General features: G+C 42.7%; 1 protein-coding gene across 4 annotated transcripts in view; it reads right to left on the bottom strand.

The window, feature by feature from the left end:
• The window catches only part of MYO5B (myosin VB), a 144,219-nt gene that overhangs the window by 26,126 nt on the left and 100,800 nt on the right, over positions 1-17,293 (bottom strand). For 2 of the 4 annotated variants that reach the window (XM_064642283.1, XM_064642285.1), the window contains exons 21-27: positions 16,059-16,298; positions 11,564-11,803; positions 6,538-6,622; positions 5,030-5,178; positions 4,004-4,123; positions 2,747-2,884; positions 1,260-1,319 (exon numbers count right to left, since the gene is read on the bottom strand). In XM_064642283.1, coding sequence (XP_064498353.1) covers positions 1,260-1,319; positions 2,747-2,884; positions 4,004-4,123; positions 5,030-5,178; positions 6,538-6,622; positions 11,564-11,803; positions 16,059-16,298 — 1,032 coding nt within the window. The remainder of the gene's footprint in view (positions 1-1,259; positions 1,320-2,746; positions 2,885-4,003; positions 4,124-5,029; positions 5,179-6,537; positions 6,623-11,563; positions 11,804-16,058; positions 16,299-17,293) is intronic. The other 2 variants (XM_064642284.1, XM_064642286.1) reach the window with 1 other exon arrangement.

Here is a 17,293-nt window from a genome sequence, read left to right as displayed (position 1 = left end):
GGCTAAAGAATCCTTCATTTTTAACAACATAGGCTACCTATTCATATGAAATGGTATTAACATAGAGTTTTTAAGGTTTCTTAGATATTTAGGACTACGTATGTTAGTACGTTAGGAATGTAGAAAGTAAGAAAATCCAAAATAACTATTTGCACTCTGAACTTCCTGGGTCAAAGCTTGAAGGAAACGCACTTTTTGAACTCATGCTGAAGTCAGAACTCCATAGAAGCTATTTAAGAAGGTGCCATCCTTCTTCTCCTAGGAGCTGTGCAGAGGTACTAATGAAACTCAGTGGGGTTTCCCTCTGCCACTAAAAGCACATCCAGCCAGTGCAACATGAATATCGTGCTCAGAAAATAAAAATTGGATGGATTAAGTGCCAGAAAAAGCTTCTGCTAGAGGTATGTGCTTAGTGAGGGTTGAACATCCATCCTTTCCATCTCTAATTTCTGGTTTCTTTGTGTCCTTCAGAGGAGATGATACAGAAGCAAAAATGGTATTACTACTGACAGATGGTTTAGTATCATGTTATTCTGGATAACACATTTGTCATGGAGACAAGGAGAGAAGGAGCCTCTGAAAGGTAGGTCTGTGCTGAAAAAAAAAAAAATAAAAAAAAATTCCCTTACTAACCCTAACCTGGAAACTGGATTTCTGAGGATAAGCAAGACGTGGGAATTGGTCTAACAGAGTATTTGAGTACTGTTAGAGCAGGAGGGGAGAACCCACAGAAGCTGCAATAGGAGCCCAGGAGGTTTCGGTTGCTCTGTGTGTCACAGGGAGAAAACGATGGAGACAGAATATCCACAGATTTATTTGGTTTTGACCAGAGTGGCACCTCGGGGATGCACAGAAAGTGGACAAAAAGCAGAGCTGAAGCCTGGAACAAGAAGCACACTGGGCTTCAGCTGTGAGATTTATACCTATAGCAAAGCAAACTGCTGAGACCCGATGTGCCAACAGAGGAAACCCAATAAAGTCCCAGTGGGAACAGGTGCAGTGGAAAAAGCACTCTTCACCATAAGTGGGCTTTTCGCCTCTGTGGATGACTCAGAAACAGGTAGACCAGTGCAGAACAGACATTGCCCCAGAGGGAAACATCTGTGAGCCCATCCCAGACCCCAGAGCTGATGGACAGCTACAGCTGCAACTGCCCCCTCTAACAGAGCCAGTCACAGGAGGTTTTGTGTTGTTACCACGTTCATGCCACTTCTCTGGGCTCCTGGAGCCATGGAATAGGTTACAGCACTCTCACTCACCTTCAGGCTGTTGTATGCAAAATCTTCCTGTTCTGAAGTCATGGTGTTTGTTTCAATAACCTGCATGGATTAAAGAGACAGATTAATATTTAAAAGCAGCCAGAGGAGCTGGCACACAGCACAAGATGGCTGGGCACGTCCGGCCAGCTCAACCATAATAATGTTATTAATTGCCATCAGACAGCATCCCAGCAACACCTAGTGGGGCAGAGGACACTTCAAGAGAAAATGGTTTAATCTCTCATTAATATCCTGACAACTGTGGCTCACTGCAGCCTTCAAACAGTGACAGTCATTAAGGGAACAATCTTCAACACAGCAGTCGGAAAACAGGTTTTTAATCCACCTCTGCAGCAAGGAGGAGAGGCTGGGGAAGTCTCCAATTTCATGTGTCCCCTGCAAATTACTAGAGGTGGTCAATAAGAATATGTAGTGAAGCAAGTAAATAATTACTGTTGATGATTTTGTTGAGTCTCTCACTGCGTTTGTCCAAAGTTACACTGATCTCACACTGGAGAGTAATAAAGAAAATAATTCCCAAACGAAGCAACAGAAGCCCCAGAAATTTCAAATATGAAACCAAGAGTGATGGCATTTACTCAGCAACTTGTAAAAGAGCATCTTCACTGCTTCACAACACCATGCACACAGCACTGCTGTTTCATGGCACACATCATCCCCTCTGTGGCCTCTGACAAGTCACAAAGGCTTGGTTACAGATGGCAGGGAAAATGTATACAAGAGATCTGCTATTGAAAGCCCCCAATCCCAGAAGTTGGCTCGCCAGAACATACAGAGCTACATTTTCAGACTTCAGTTGTTAGCCTGGATGGACTCCTGTCCCTTAAGTTACTGGGATGTCAATAATGTTGATTTTAAAAATATGTTACTATATATTAATATTTATATTATATATTAATATTTATATTATATATAAAATAAACACATTATATATAATATAATTATATTATACATTTTATATAGGATAAGAGATAAATACCCATTAATATTAATATATATTTTTAATTGTTTTCAAGGAAACAACTCAAACTGTAGGAAGATTTTCTTTTCATAAGGAAGAAAGAATACAGCATAGGAATATGCAACAGGAATAAAGAATTCATTCTTCTAACAGCCATCTTGTTATTTCTGATTTACTACACTATTTTTAAGCTCTATTCCTATATGGTCATCACTTTGGAAGAAAAACCAACCAAACCACACAGATGATAACAATACCAAACCAAGGACTGTCCTAAATATTTCATAACCAGTTTGTTTATACAAATAAATAAAGCACTTCCCCTGTGAGACTGTCCTTAGCTAACAAAAAAAGTTTATCTCTGTTTTCCAGATGGATTTGTTGCCTCTTATTTTGAACTTGTCACCCTCAAAACCTCAATTCCTACATCATGTGTCCTTCAGGCAATCAAGGAAAGCCAGTTACCAACAGGAAATATTAGTATCAATGAAAAGCCACCTCTTACCTGGGATTTCTTGCTCTCTTGCTCCTTCTTCTCCAGTTGGGTTTGCAGCTTCTTCCTCGCCAGCTCGAGCTCCCTCACTCTCTTCTGCAGCTTTAGGAAGAGGGTCATGTCCATGGCTGCTTTTTCCATCCCAATCTCCTAGAGAAGAACAGGAGAGTAGGAAAAAAAAAGATCTCAGTGCTAAATTCTATAACCACACCCAGTGCCAGACATGGCCTGACTTGTACATCAGCACTGACCCCAGCCACAGCCAGTAACAGGAGGATCTCAAGAAAGACATGCACTTTCAAAGACCAAATCTACATTTTAAGCACCTATTTTTAATGTCAGTAGAACAGTTGACTCTTTTTAATAAATCACAGAATGCTTAACAGCCCAAGAGATAAACTGGGTCTGATTTGGGCTGCAGCTAAGAACATCAAAAATGCCCTGTTGAGTCACTTCTAGCCAAGTATTTATTAATTGTTTTTTTTAACTGGCTTCACCTGGAATATTTTACATCAGAGCATGGCCACTACTGTTTGACTTCAGAAAATGCTCTCAGAGTAGTTCAGAAATACTAAACATAACACAGCAGCCACCTAAGGGCAGTGAGGGCTTCTGCAGGCATGGTATGTATGTGGGACACAAAATAAGGTCCTGCCAACGGGTTGGCAGATCCCAGGAACGTTCACCACCCACACGTGCTCTTGAGTCACAGAAGTGGAATTTAAAAAGCAGCCTGTTCTAGCAAATGTGAGTAAAAAACACATTTCTCTTTTCCACAGGATTCTTGAAAGCCAGGGATTAATTTGTGCTGCTCTTTTCTGCATTAAGAGGCTGTTGATTTGATTACAGGGGCCGTGCTGGCCAGCAAAGCATCCGTGAAGATGCATGGGAGCGAAAACACTCAGGGCAAGAGGGTAATGAATTCTGCTATCCTTGCAGAGAAGGATCATGATACAGTCATCACCATCAGTGCTGGCTATAACTGCTTTGATGAATTTTCATCAGTCTTTAAAGCTGGTGTGGCCCAAAGACAGCACTTTATTATTTTTAGAGCCCTATTTAAGCCCGATGCTGCAAACAAGTAAGCATTTGCCATAGCACCACAACCCTGCAACCCCTCTTACACAATTAATGATGTGTTTCTTTAGCCCGAAGTCAATTTTATCTGCCAAACCTTCTCGCCTAACCTCTGTGCTCCAAACCCCACACCCATCACCCCTGCAGAGCAGGGCTCTCCTCCCCACTCCTCTCCTGCCCAGTTTCCTGTACCTCCACTTGTTGAATCACATCATCGGTGTCTCCTATGTCAGAGGAGGATATGGATGGATTATTGGAATCAGACTCCAGACTGCTTTGGTTGGATGGGTTTCTTCTGTGCCCCGGTGCCTGCTGCCAAGAAGTGATGCAGATACATAAAGCATTCAGCATTTAAGGATTCCTCACTAAGTGCTGTTTATCAAGAGCAAATATTTTACTGTATACCAAAGTTACCTTTACAAAAGGCTTGACTTTCACCTTATAGCAGATTCCATTTTTGAGTTTTTATGCCCTAACCATGAAATTCATATTAACACAAAGGAATACCTTAAAATGTGAAGGGATATAGAAGCTCAGTTTAAAAATTCTGCATGAATTAAAGGCACATCATGACACCAGATGCCTGGTAAGTGTGAACATGCAAATCTGAGCTCAAGATTATGCTGTTGACAGAACCCTCTGGAACTCCCTTCAAGCACTCAACCTTTAGAATATATGTAAGCATTCTCTAATATTTAGATACTTTTATAATCTAGAGCTGACTCCATGACACTTGAATTTGAGTCAAAGAAAAATCTCCAGCACCTACAAACCATCAGATCTATTATGCTGAACTCAAATCCAGCAGCACTCTATTATCTGATTTTCAACAGTTTTTCTAACACTTTAGCAAAGCTGAACCTAAAAACTCTGGCTTTTGAAATTCTGCAGTCACGTTGCAGGGGTTTTTTGGTTTGTTTGCTTTTAACCCAACACCTACACCTGAACATCACCAACACAAAACAAGAACAAGGAGCACAATCCAGCTTTTGCTGAGATTCACAGAGATTTCTAAGTAGTTCACAGAGATGCATGAAAGACCAAGCTCCTTTCTCAAGGCACACAGATGGTTTGCTAGAAGTGTATTCTCAGAAATATCAAGCGCAAACTGCACAATAATGTCAGTTCTATTAAATGTTTTGCGGATAAGTGAGTCATGTTGTTCACCAGCAACAGGTTCAGGGTACAACAGAACAGGGATAATTCCAGTTTCATTACCTTTATAATCGTCATTTCATCCCTCAAGTTGTCATATCTCTGCTCCAGACTTGAATACTCTTTTACCAGGTTCTGATAACGAGACCTCTCTTCTTCCAGCTCTTTCTTCATCTGGATATTTTCCTCAACTGCATTTCGTGCAAATTCATCTTTAAAATAAGAAGGAAAAAAAAAAAAAGGGAAAGAGAAAAGAAATTATGAACTTCATCTCTGAAACGAGCTTCTGGTTAATATGTCCAATTACAATGACTAATGAAAAAAATACTGTCTCTGCCAGGAGCCTTTAGAATACATGTGAGCATTCTCTAATACTTAGATACTTTTATAATCTAGAGTTGTCTCCATGACATTTGAATTTGAGTCAAAGAAAAATCTCCAGCACCTACAAACCATCAGATCTATTATGCTTAACTCAACTGTGCCAGCTCCAGCTCCCATGGGTCAGCCACAAACCCATTCAAGAAAACACCAGCACAGTATGGAAATACAGTCATGTTGAAAAAGTGGTACATGCTGCATTTAAAAACTTCCCTGCCTGCTTCCCACCACCATATTTGGCACAGGAGCAAATGAACTGCAGCAGCTTTTTCTCGTGCCATCAACCATTTACCATGGTAAGACTCAGGGGGTTCAAAGTATTTTATATCCAAATAAATTGATTTCTTTGTTAAAGACTCCCTTTTGGAAACAAATCTGGTCCCTCCTCTTCCTGAAGAACCAGACAAATATAACCCATGTGTCCTTTTAAATGGGAGAACAACAAACAAACCCCTTTCACTTGCTCTCTCCCATCTCAGATGCTCCAGAAACATCCCATAAGAGATAAATAAATATTTGCGGGAGGTTTCTTTTTAACATGTTACTTTAATTCCTTTATTTTGTGTCAGGCTGAGGGCAAAAGGTACTTCACAAGTACCACGGAGCAGTGGTAGATACATCCACAGCACGATGCTCTTTGTAAATCCTGCTAGAAAATCAAAGCTGAAAAGGATGATAAAAAACTGAAAAGCTCAATACGCGCAGTTTCTTTTGTGACATGGGATTTTCCCAGATTGCTTTCCCCTTTGCATGTCTTGCCATCTAAGTCTCTGCTTCTAAAAAATGCTCACAGACTTGTGTCACACTGGAGAAATCCTTTGCCATAGCTCAATAATGTAAACTGTGCTGTTCCTTGGATCCTTTATTCATCATTCTTGGGATGCTGTTTTTCCCTACCCCTCCCACATCACCTGCAGGAAACGCTGCCACGTAACTGAACTAAAAAGCCCTTTCAGGTACTTTATTCCATGTTTCAGCAATTAAACTGGTCTCTGGCTTACCATCCACCAGTAGGCCTGCATGAATAGAACTACCTGCACAACAAAACAGTGACAAAAACCACCAGGAAAGGGTCGCGGGAAGAGCACTTTTCAAGGCAGGAAAAACACACAGGAAAAGCGAGATTTTGGGGGGACACACCAATTAAGCTCCTCACTTAGCATTACAATGCTATAAGCATCTTTTCTTACCTTCAGACTGACAGAGAATCCTGCTGTTAAGCTCCTCTTTTTCCTGCTTCAGGAGAGCGTTTTCTTCTTCCAAATCGGAGATACGCTATGGAGCAAGGCAAAGAATTACTGCTTGCTGCAGGTCAGGGCCTCTGCAGAGGGATTACATTTCACCTGACGAGAGACAGGGAGCTTTGTTTGGGCTCTCTTTGCTGTTTAAGAGATCCATCCCACCGTGCTTTGCCAGTGGCCCTTTGTACATCAGGAGCTGGAGCGCAGGAGAACTGCACTGCTACCCCAGAGACTAACTTTCCCCCTTCCTGAGTGAACTGCTCCCTTAAATTAATGTTTTTGGCAGAATCTTACAAAATACTGGACAGCTGGACTTGGTGAGCACAATCTGCAGGAGTGAAACTCCTGCAAGAGATCAGGTCATGAGATCTGAGGTTCATTTTTACATCTCAATGGGCTTCATCGTTTTCTTCAAGTCACAGCACTGAGTGCTGTTGGGAAAACAAACCTGCTGATTGTTCCCAGTCATGTAGCACTTAAGGAGTTGAGATGGACACAGCGAATATGAGCTGAGTAAATAGTTCGGGCTTTTTTGACTTTATTGTACACAATTCGTTTAGTGTGATTAGTCACATTAATGCTTCCTATGACTGCAGAACCACCAGTACAGCGAGGAATGGCAGGTACCAGGGCCTTTGGTAACACAACAGGAGCATATCTAGCAATTAACACCAATGACTGCCTCGTAAAAATTAATGAGAACAGAAACTAAATCCTGCAAAATGCTATTTTGCATTGTCACAACTCCAAGGCTGGTCTGATTCTGACAGCTACTGATCCCATAATACTATTCATCCTCAGGAACTTTGATTCATTCAACAGCACTACCTCAAAACACTAAACCATCATATTATCAAGTGACATATGCTGCTACAGTTAAGCAGGACAATTCTGTTGCTGTCAGGCAGGAGAACACACATCACCCCAGCATAATGTCATTTCCCTGTGCCTGCTCCCTCACACCCTATAGCCACCACTTAGGAAGCAGCTACACATAGCAGAAGAATCTCACGATGCCAACACTAAAAAACACTGTAAACATGCCCAAGAGTAATAATTTTGCTGTCGCCATTAGATTAAATTTATAGGCAGCCCAGCTGGCATGCATCCCTAGCACAGATTTCAGTCTTCCACACAAGCATGTTCAAATTAAGGTATTTTATCAAACACTGCATATGCCAGATACATACTAATGGTGAGAATAAAAGCAAAATGAATATTTTATTGTAAGTCGTGACTGAATCAGTCATATTCTGTGCACAAATTGGAAAACATCACCACCCCTTACTCTCCTTGTTCATTTACTCCAGCTACTTGCATGACACTATTACCTCCTGCATCTCTCTCTCTATTAATATGAAAGTCAGAGTCTGGAGATAAAACTAGAAAGTTAAAAACTCCACAATTTAGGCATGCAGAGCTATTAGTGTTTTAAATGCTCTGAAATGAGACAAGATTTTAATATTCTGTACCAAAACCAGCTACTTTTCTTCTTCCATCCATCACATCTGCCATTAGATCAGCACCAGTGTCTTCAAGGTAGAAAGAACTCTTAAAAAAATGGGAAAGAGCTACAGGAGTTATAGGAAGCAATGAAAACCTGTACTGCAGTGGGACAGCAAGGAATTTGAGTCATTTATCCCATCAGGGAAAAGATTAAAGGCAACATGATTATTTTACTAGTGCTCTTTAATGGGTACTCATAAGGAGCCCTCTGCCCAGAAAAATTCATGATGGTTAGAAAACAAAACCAGGCCCAGATCTGGAGTATTTTCAACAATGATGGAGGGATACTTAGAACTGAAAGGCTCAATAGGATCCACAACAATTATTCAGAGGTTTTAAAATTTCTAATCCGGATTGGGTACAGCTATTTTTAAGATGTGATCTTAAGCCATTCAACTTGCTTATGGAATTCCTGTTTCTACATGAAACAGGAATGAGCTCAAAGTTCAAAACCTGTGTTTAACCAAGCCCCCTGAAGATGAGAACGGTCCATTACACACAGGTGGAGGCAAGAGGAGCAGGTTACACAATGGCCAAGCAGCACAAACTCCATCTCTGGTACCTACTGGCATCTTTTGTACCTCCTGCTCATCTTTCTAAAGGAAACAGACCTCTGAAGATGCTTCGAAGCAACAGCACCTGCTTTGAAGGATTTATATGGAAGATGCTGAGGAGGGAGCACTTGTGATGGCTTCAGCCCTTATGTAGGTGTTATGCTGGAACAACCAGCTCAGGAGACCTGCCTCCCGTCCTCCCCTAATCTTGTGAGGGAAGAATGATGGCATTTAGCATTTTCCTAATGAAATTCCTGGGCAGGCTTTGAAATTATCCTGTCTCATCAGGTGAGGAAACTCGATGCTACAAAAAGCCCTACAAAGAGCTGTTGGTACTTACCCAGGCCTGATGTTTTAAACTTAATCACAAAATTAAGTAAAAAGAGCTATTCCAAAATTAAGGGCTCAGAGAGAATAGCTATGAGGAACAGATTAAAAGGCTTTTTTAAAGTAACAAAATCATAACTGATAGGGATTTGCAGAATCTGCAGCCTCAGCTCAAATTACAGAATTAAGGCTCATCTCAGTCTCGCTCAGAGGTGAGATGACTGTGGGAATCATCCCCAGAGTAAATGTGTTCCACTACAACCATGGCCATGGTGTAATCCTCATCTTGAAGGTGAAAAGTGCTTCTCACCTGAGTTCAGTTTCTAGACACTCCCCAGCTTCTGGTATTTGTTAGAATTGCTCAAAATATGTCTTACCAGAATTTTTCCTGAGAAATGTTTTGGCTAAATTAATGTTTTCAGGAAGGAAACAAGTCTTCTCTGTCTTCCCACTGACAAGGAACCAAAAGGAGTAATGGAAAGCTAATGCCAGAAGTGGGAGCCTGCACTGCTCATTAGAAATGTTTTATAATTAAACCATTTACTGTCATGGTAAAATGCACAGTATTTGCTCTGCTGTAGGCACTTCTACAGCAAGGGAAAGCTTCTGCTTTGTTTTCATGCTTTTTAAAAGCATTTCTTCGGTGATTAAACCAACCTGCCTTCCGAGTGCTCAAAGGGGATTTGCAATCAAGTACAAAGAGAAGCAGTTTATCCCCCTGCATCACCTTCAAAACAAAGCATCTTTTCTGGCTCTAAAAGCCTATGCTGCAGCCAGATAATGAATGGAGTCCTGTGCCAAAACGGATCTTCTAATTTTGTGGTGGATAAAAGAAAATCACTGATTTCACACGTTCCCTGCGTGGGTGAAACACACACGCAAAGAGTGGAGTAGCTGATTACCTGACACCTCTTGGTCCAGCCAAGACACAACAAGTATACAGGGTGCTCACCTTTCTGAGATGTACACCCACAAATGCATCTCAGTTGTGCTGATGGTTCAGATTAAGTAATCCTGACCACAGTTCCTGCAGCTTCTCAGCCAAACCCGAGTGCTCAGCAGCAAGTGAAGGTTGGCCAGGGCAGGTGATGCTCCATGAAGTGCCCTGGAAGAGCCCCATGTGGGCACTCTTTCACCATAATAAAAACACAGCTAATTCCAGGTTCTTTTTTTCTTTTTTCTTTTTTTTTTTTTTTTTTAATTTCCTAAAGTGACTCATCTTCAGGTCGTCACACTCAAAGTGCTGTTCCAGAGTAACAGCTGCAAAACAGCTTTTTCTTTGCAATATATTGAGTAAGAAAGCCCTAAATTCTTTCCAACAGCAAGATCAAAGATTCAATTCAAATGCTGGTACACAAGAAATATCATGGATTTAACCTGAGAAGCCACAAGCATTCGCAGAAGGAAACCAAACCCACATCTTAGAGCTTCAGGTTATGAGAATGGTTGTTATTCAGAATTAATCTGACCAGCAAAGAAATTCAGGGCAAAAGGGCCACTTTTACTCTTTGCAAAACAAACTCTCCATTCTGAAGTCTCTTCCTCCACTAGAATTCTTTCTTGTACAATGGTGGCAGTGTTGGACCACATCCACCTCAAGAGATAAAGCACAGAAGTTGATTATCCTTGTGGGATCCTTTCTACTCAGGATATTCTATGAGTTTGCATGAAGGAGTAGAAAAAAAAATATATTTAGTGTATATCCCAGCTCCAAACCCTATAAAGGCTCATAACAACCAGCCTAGGTGGTGCTGGAGCAGTGCCTCTGCCTGGGAAGAGAGAAGTTGATCTTCACACAGATCACAGCTCTGTGTACCGTCAACACCACTACAACCAGATGCAACAGCCATGGCAAAAACTGAACCCTCGTGTCCCATCCTGGGCTGGGATGAGGAAGGACATCTTCCTAATATTTACAGCATCTATGACAGCCCTCTCCAATACTTTGCACGACATGTCATGATGAATCACTGTATAAACATGAAGCTCTGGCATACACCTGAAGCTCAGGATGAGAAGAAACAAAGCTCCAGTTGTGCCAGGGGAGGTTTAGGTTTGGTAATAGGGAATTTTTTTTCACATAAAGGATTGTAAAGCATTGGAGCAGACTGCTCAGGAAAGTGGTGGAGTCTTCATCCCTAGAAAGTATTCAAAAACCACGTGGATGTGGCACTTGAGGACATGGTTTAGTGGTGAATACAGTGCTGGGACTGGGTTGATGGTTGGACTTGGCAATCTTACAGGCCTTTTCCAACCTTAATGATTCTGTGGTATCCATGGTTATTAAATGTCCTGTTTTCCAGACGGGTTTGGGTTTGGGGAGTTTCTTTGTGGTTGGCAGTGCAAAAGGCATCAAGATGGGACATCCTTCTGACACAAGGTAGTCACTGCCCCTGCAGGGACATTCACCTGCCCTTGCTGCCCCATGAGCTGGTTAAAGACAAATTCTAGAGGCATTCAGCAGCAAAAACAAAACCAGCAAAAATATTAATCAAAGAACAGAAACTCTCTCCCCTTGAGACCCGTGAAGAGTGAGCTTTCACCAGTATAACCACCTGCACAACCCGAGATGCGACAGACAGACGTACCTTTCTCAGCAGGTCTTTCTCCTGCATGTAGCTGTCCTCCACCACCTTCCTCTCCCCATGAGCCCTCTCCAGCTCCAGCCTGAGGTGCTCCATCTCCTCCTGCAGGCTGAGAAGCTGGTTGCCATCGCCCCGCTGGCTCTGCTGGTACTGCAGCAGCTCCTTCTTCAGCTTCTCCACCTCGGAGGAGTGGGCTGACGTCAGCGTGGAGAGCTGCTCGTTCAGGAGTTTGTATTCCTTGTTCTGCAGCCCAAAGAGAAGGACATAAGAGCATAAGTGACAGGAATGCATGCGCTGCCTTGATGCACTGCAAAAGTAACCGCTCAGAATCCTCGAGTGTGGCGGGAAACAAGCTCACGACAACAAACATTTCCATGCACGTGCTAATAAAGCTCATAAAGCTAAAAGCTATGTCTAAACTGTGCTGAAAGCTCAATAATGTTTTGGCAACAATTACAGAAGCATTTGTTAAATGGGTATTGCACTGATACCACTCAAAGGCAAACAATGCTTGGTAGCACTGGCAACCAAACCAAAAGACCACGCTCCTGTTACAGCTTCCAAACACTGTTGCTTAATGCGATTGGTTTGCTTCTTTTTTTTTTTTTTTAATCTGTAATATTTTTTTTGCAATTTACTCTTTTACTCCTGGCTCCTATGCCCGCAGAAACCTGAGGTGACAATGAAGAACTGCATACTCGAGCTCCCTACTTTTAAGTCATGTGCCTGCTCAGTCATCTTCTCATTTGCTCAGGTTTTCTCTTTTAAAGCACTTAGCAGTGATTTGCCCCCGAAGCTTTCAGACTCAAAAATTCAGTAGCCTCATTTGCTTTTCTGTGCTTCAAATCGAAGTCAATGACATTGTGACTAATAAACACCATCATTATTAGTCAGCCCCAGAAACATCAGCTAATTCACAACACACCAAGAGCTTTGTTAAGACCCTACCACGTAAACTTTGCTAACATTAGGTAGATAACCACGGCAGCAAAAGAACCATTTTGAAACTTAAAATGTAGGTTTTTGAAGTTTGCTGTGATCATACTTTTGGCCCCTCTTTAGGTGACCTCCCAAAGCACCCCCCTCTCAATGTAGAGTCTCAGCGAACTGAAGCAAGATTAACACACATCTAAAATGGAAAAACAAGTAAATGAGAGATATTAACATTTTTTCCTTTGCTCCCTTCTAATGAATTATTAATGAACATCAAAATTCTGCACGTAGGAAATTATAATTTCTGCGTGACCAAAGGCATTTCATAGAATCTTAGAATAGTTGAGGTTGGAAGGGACTTTAAAGATCATCCACTTCCACTCCCTTACCATGGGCAGGGACACCTTCCACTAGACCAGGTTGCTCCAAGACTTGTCCAAACTGGTCTTGGACACTTACAGGGATTCAGAGGCAGCCACAGCTTCTCTGGGCAACCTGTGCCAGGGCCTCACCACCCTCACAGACATGAATTCCTTCCCAGTATCCCATCTGACCCTGCCCTCTGGCAGTGGGAAGCCATTCCCCCTTGTCCTGTTCCTCCAGGCCCTTGTCCCAAGTCCCTCTCCAGATCTCCTGAAGCCTCTTTTAGGAAGGGGCTCTCAGGTCTCCCTGGATCCTTCTCTTCTCCAGGTGAACACCCCCAGCCCTCCCAGCCTGGCTCCATAGGAGAGTTCCAAAGATATTTCCAAAGAGATCCATTTGCAGAACCTTCTGTGCCAAGGTTTCTGTATATGGTTTTACGTACCAGCCAATGGAGATTTCCATGCAGAAACCAGATAAATGCACAGGAATTGCTTTTTCTTGTTATTAGCTACCAGAGACATGACACAGCGTTTACTGGGGTGCTCCCCACTGCAATCAGAGATTGCTCAACAGACCTTGTTAAACTTAAACTTGCTTTATTTTCCATCATTATCCAGCCCTGCAGAGCTGTGAGAGTCCTGGTTTCAACCCAACCTAGTAGTTCGGGTTTTTTTAGTAATTTTAGTTAATTTTGCTACAATGGCAGAGGCAACAAATTCATCACTATTCCTACCCAAACTAGTTTTATTCAATAAATGCTCATGGAGATACTACTGCTTGTAGAGATAGCATGGAGACCACACTGTGAATCTAATTATTAGCTGCATGAACATGTAACACTAAATTAGGTACCAGCCTTGAAAGTATCTCAGGCAGGTACAACACGTAGATTTAAAGAAACTCAACTGAAAAAAAAAAACCCTGGGAAGAAAAAGCAAAAATTGGTCTAAGGTAATTAGAAAAAAAAAGTAGTCCAGTGAGGATGTTTAGCAGCAAAATAGATTTAAACCTTTCTTGTGTGTGCAAAAAAATCCTTCACCTGATTCAAAAACTGAATTAAAGCATTCCAGTGACGGATGCCAGAGCATGTGAGCCGAGGCTGACATACAAGAAAAGGTTTTAATGTTTTCAAAGACCTTCTCTTCCTCGGGGGCACATGGAGTATTGCATCTCTACTCATGCATGAGCTAAAGCAGCAGAAATAGAAACATTTTCGTCCACAGCTATTTAGAAAATGATACAACTGCAGCTCTCCAGGTTACCTGGTATACTCTTTTTTTCTTAGAAAGCTAATTGGTATTTCCAAAGGTTGTGTTTATAGATTAGCAAGATCCTTCAGGGAAACTACCATGCAGCAAACTCACTGTGCCAGAAAAAAAATAAATTAAACGTACTGAAAAGAAAGTCCACTGTAATGGTGCTCATTAGCACTTCCAAAGCATCCCAGGGAAACCTGACAGTACTGGAAGGATGGTTAAAATCAGCTCACTGGACAGACTAACATGAGTAAAACAAAGTAGCAATCCTTCCCTGCAAAAGTTACACAGAAAGCATCAAAGAAACCGCTTCAAAATGGCCTGTGCAGAGACCAAGAGAGAGCAAGATGAGGTCCAGACCATTATTTCTGCCTAGTTAAAAGCTCTCCATGACTCCTTCCCTAAAGCAAACCCTTCTGCTGCTTTCATAATCCATGACAGGAAGCCAATGTTAACCAAATATTGGGTTTTTTTCTTTACTGTTCTATTCACGCACTTTTCCTAGCAGTAAATTGGTAATGAACTGGGGAAGAATGTAAACTAAAAATTAATACTGCTGCTCCAGGGCCAAACCCAGCAGCTCAGCAGGCCTAACACTGACGTTCACACTCATTGCACAAGTTCAGCCCAAATATCTGGACCTCAAATGACTCATCCTATTTCATTCCACTGAATACCCTCCAGATAAAGGGTCATATCAAACATTATGCTTAAGGTTTTCCATTCCAAAGCTACTGTTTGCAAAATATAAGTATGCAAACAGGCATTTTAAAATTAAACACCAGGGTCTGAAAGTCAGACTCGGCTGCAGTGCACACTTTGCAGCCAATTAATACTGCAATGAAGGCTGCCAGCAGTAATGCAAATCCCAGGGTATCCTGACTCTGCAGTATCCGAGCCAACGCAGAGTCACTCCTCATCATCTCCATCACAGGACTGCTCATGTCATTCAGGGATGGAGAGATTTAAGGTGGCGAGGAAGCCAGGTATGATGTATAAGGGTCCCTGACAACATCCCAGAATGAAAACCCACAATTACTACTAACTGGCACTCGTTATCCTGACTCAGAGGGAATGTTCTTCTGCCTGTAAAAGGTCTGTTGGAGGACACAAGTAGATATGAAATTACCTGTTGATATGCAGGTCCCACTCAGCGTTTCTTATGCTCACCCTGAAGTCCTCGTACAGCAACATAGAGGGTATTTATCAGAGTAACTTGCTTACATTAACAGTTGGAAAACCCTTCTCCTAAGTGTGTAATCAAACCATTATTCTGCAGCTCATTAATAACAAGTGGCAATTGCTGAAGGCCTCCCTGCCATCAAGGAGTCACAGTAAGACCATCAAGTCACCCACACAGGCATCTCCACCCCACCATCCCACCCCTCACCATGGCTCTTACTTCTGAAGAGTTGCTATGTCTAGTAACACAAACACGCTCAAATTACTTTGCGAAGTATTTACTCAAATTACAGTTTACCTTCTAGGGAAGGTGACTCATAAGACACACAGTTCATACAATTAGCTGTGGCAGAGACTCTGCACCCTCGGTGCTTGTAAAGCGGGAAGCACAGGAGAACAACCCAGCCCCAAACCCCTTTGACATCGGGATCTCACATGGAGCTGGCTTGGGTTTTCAAGCAACAGCTTTTGAAACTGCCATTTTACCTTCCTCCTCTGAGCCCTTCTGGGCAGTTCTCATGACAATTTCATCACAGCTTTTGCAGCTCCCTGAGCAAGGGGGAGACCCAAGATCCAAGCACATCTGCACTCCCATGGTGGTGTCCCACCCTTACAAATGCCAGGCCAGAAGCAGCGAAGGCTGCCACCAACACGACACCCTTACCAGACAACATGGAAAGATAAAACCCTTCCTGGGAAGGGCAACAAAACAGAGGCAAAGCGGCAGCATGACCACACTCGCCGCAACACAGCTCGGGACGTACCTGCTCATCAATCTTCCTTTGGAGCTGGACCACCTTGTTCTCCATGCCAACGTTGAGCTTCTTCAGGTGCTGAGCTGAGCGGGCCTCGATCCTGAGTGCCTTCAGCTGCTGCCTGGCCTTCATGCGCCGGTAGTAGCACTGCAGGACGATGGTGGCAGCCTGCACCCTGTGGAAGCGTGTGCGGGCCAGCCAGCCCCGGGCGTATTTCTGCAGGATGGTGGCTTTGTGCTCCGCCAGGATCTGCACAACATGGGCAGGAGCAGGACAATCAGAAGGAGGAAAGTCACAGAATCATAGAACCATGAAATGGCTTGCGTTGGAAGGGACCTTAGAGACCATCTCGCCACCCTCACGGCAAAGAAATCCCTCCTAATATCCCATCTAAATCTAGCTCCCTTCAGGTTATGGCCGTTCATGGGAAGACACCTGTACAGGTAGCAGCAGCCCTGGTTTGGCTGCAACACAGCACTCAACGCTTCCCAAACAACTGCCTTTGGAAGGGCTTCTCCTCCAAGGAGTGTCCTGGTAGGTGCATGGGGTGATGGCTGGAGATAAAGGCATCTTCTGTCACAGACAGGACTTCAATCCCCCCCCGCCAAGAAAGGTTTTTCCAGATACTGTGCTTGACACATCCAGACCTCTCTTAGGAGCCTGGCTCTCTAAAACAAATCAAGATCTGCTTGGCCAGTGATGTGAGGGTGTATGATCCTGGTTAGTGAGTAGAGAACTTGACGGGAACAGGGGGTATCTGGGTTCAAGGGAGGCTTCATGGACCACCTCAGAATACTATGAGATCCACAGCCAGCAGAATAAACAGCCATTAACAGACACACAAACACTTAGCAACAAACTTACTGGCCCTTCAGCATCAGATATAACTCACACCAGAACAGGTCTGTAGATTTTTTTTCTGTGTTCCACCCCCGCATTATGATAATTTTTACTGCAGATAAATGCTGTCCTGGTGGGATTTCTTATCATGTGAATAACCTTCAAATAAAACCCTGGCTCCTTTCACTACAGTCTGCAGTCACACAATTAAACTTCTAGGAACCTTTATCTAGGGTTTTGTGAAATTTCTGGTGCTTGTGCATTGAATTTCTTCCCCAAAATTTATTACAATCTTTTCAGTAGGTGGCAATTCAATTCCTTCCTCTGCAACTGAATGCTGACATATTAGAGATACAACCAGCATGTTGTTAATAACTTCCTTATGCTCATCTATGTTTCAGTCT

Source organism: Pseudopipra pipra, chromosome Z (genome assembly GCF_036250125.1).
Source record: "Pseudopipra pipra isolate bDixPip1 chromosome Z, bDixPip1.hap1, whole genome shotgun sequence".
Taxonomy (NCBI): Eukaryota; Metazoa; Chordata; class Aves; order Passeriformes; family Pipridae; genus Pseudopipra; species Pseudopipra pipra.
Note: the sequence above shows the minus strand (reverse complement) of the source record. Positions and strands in the feature narration are given on the sequence as shown.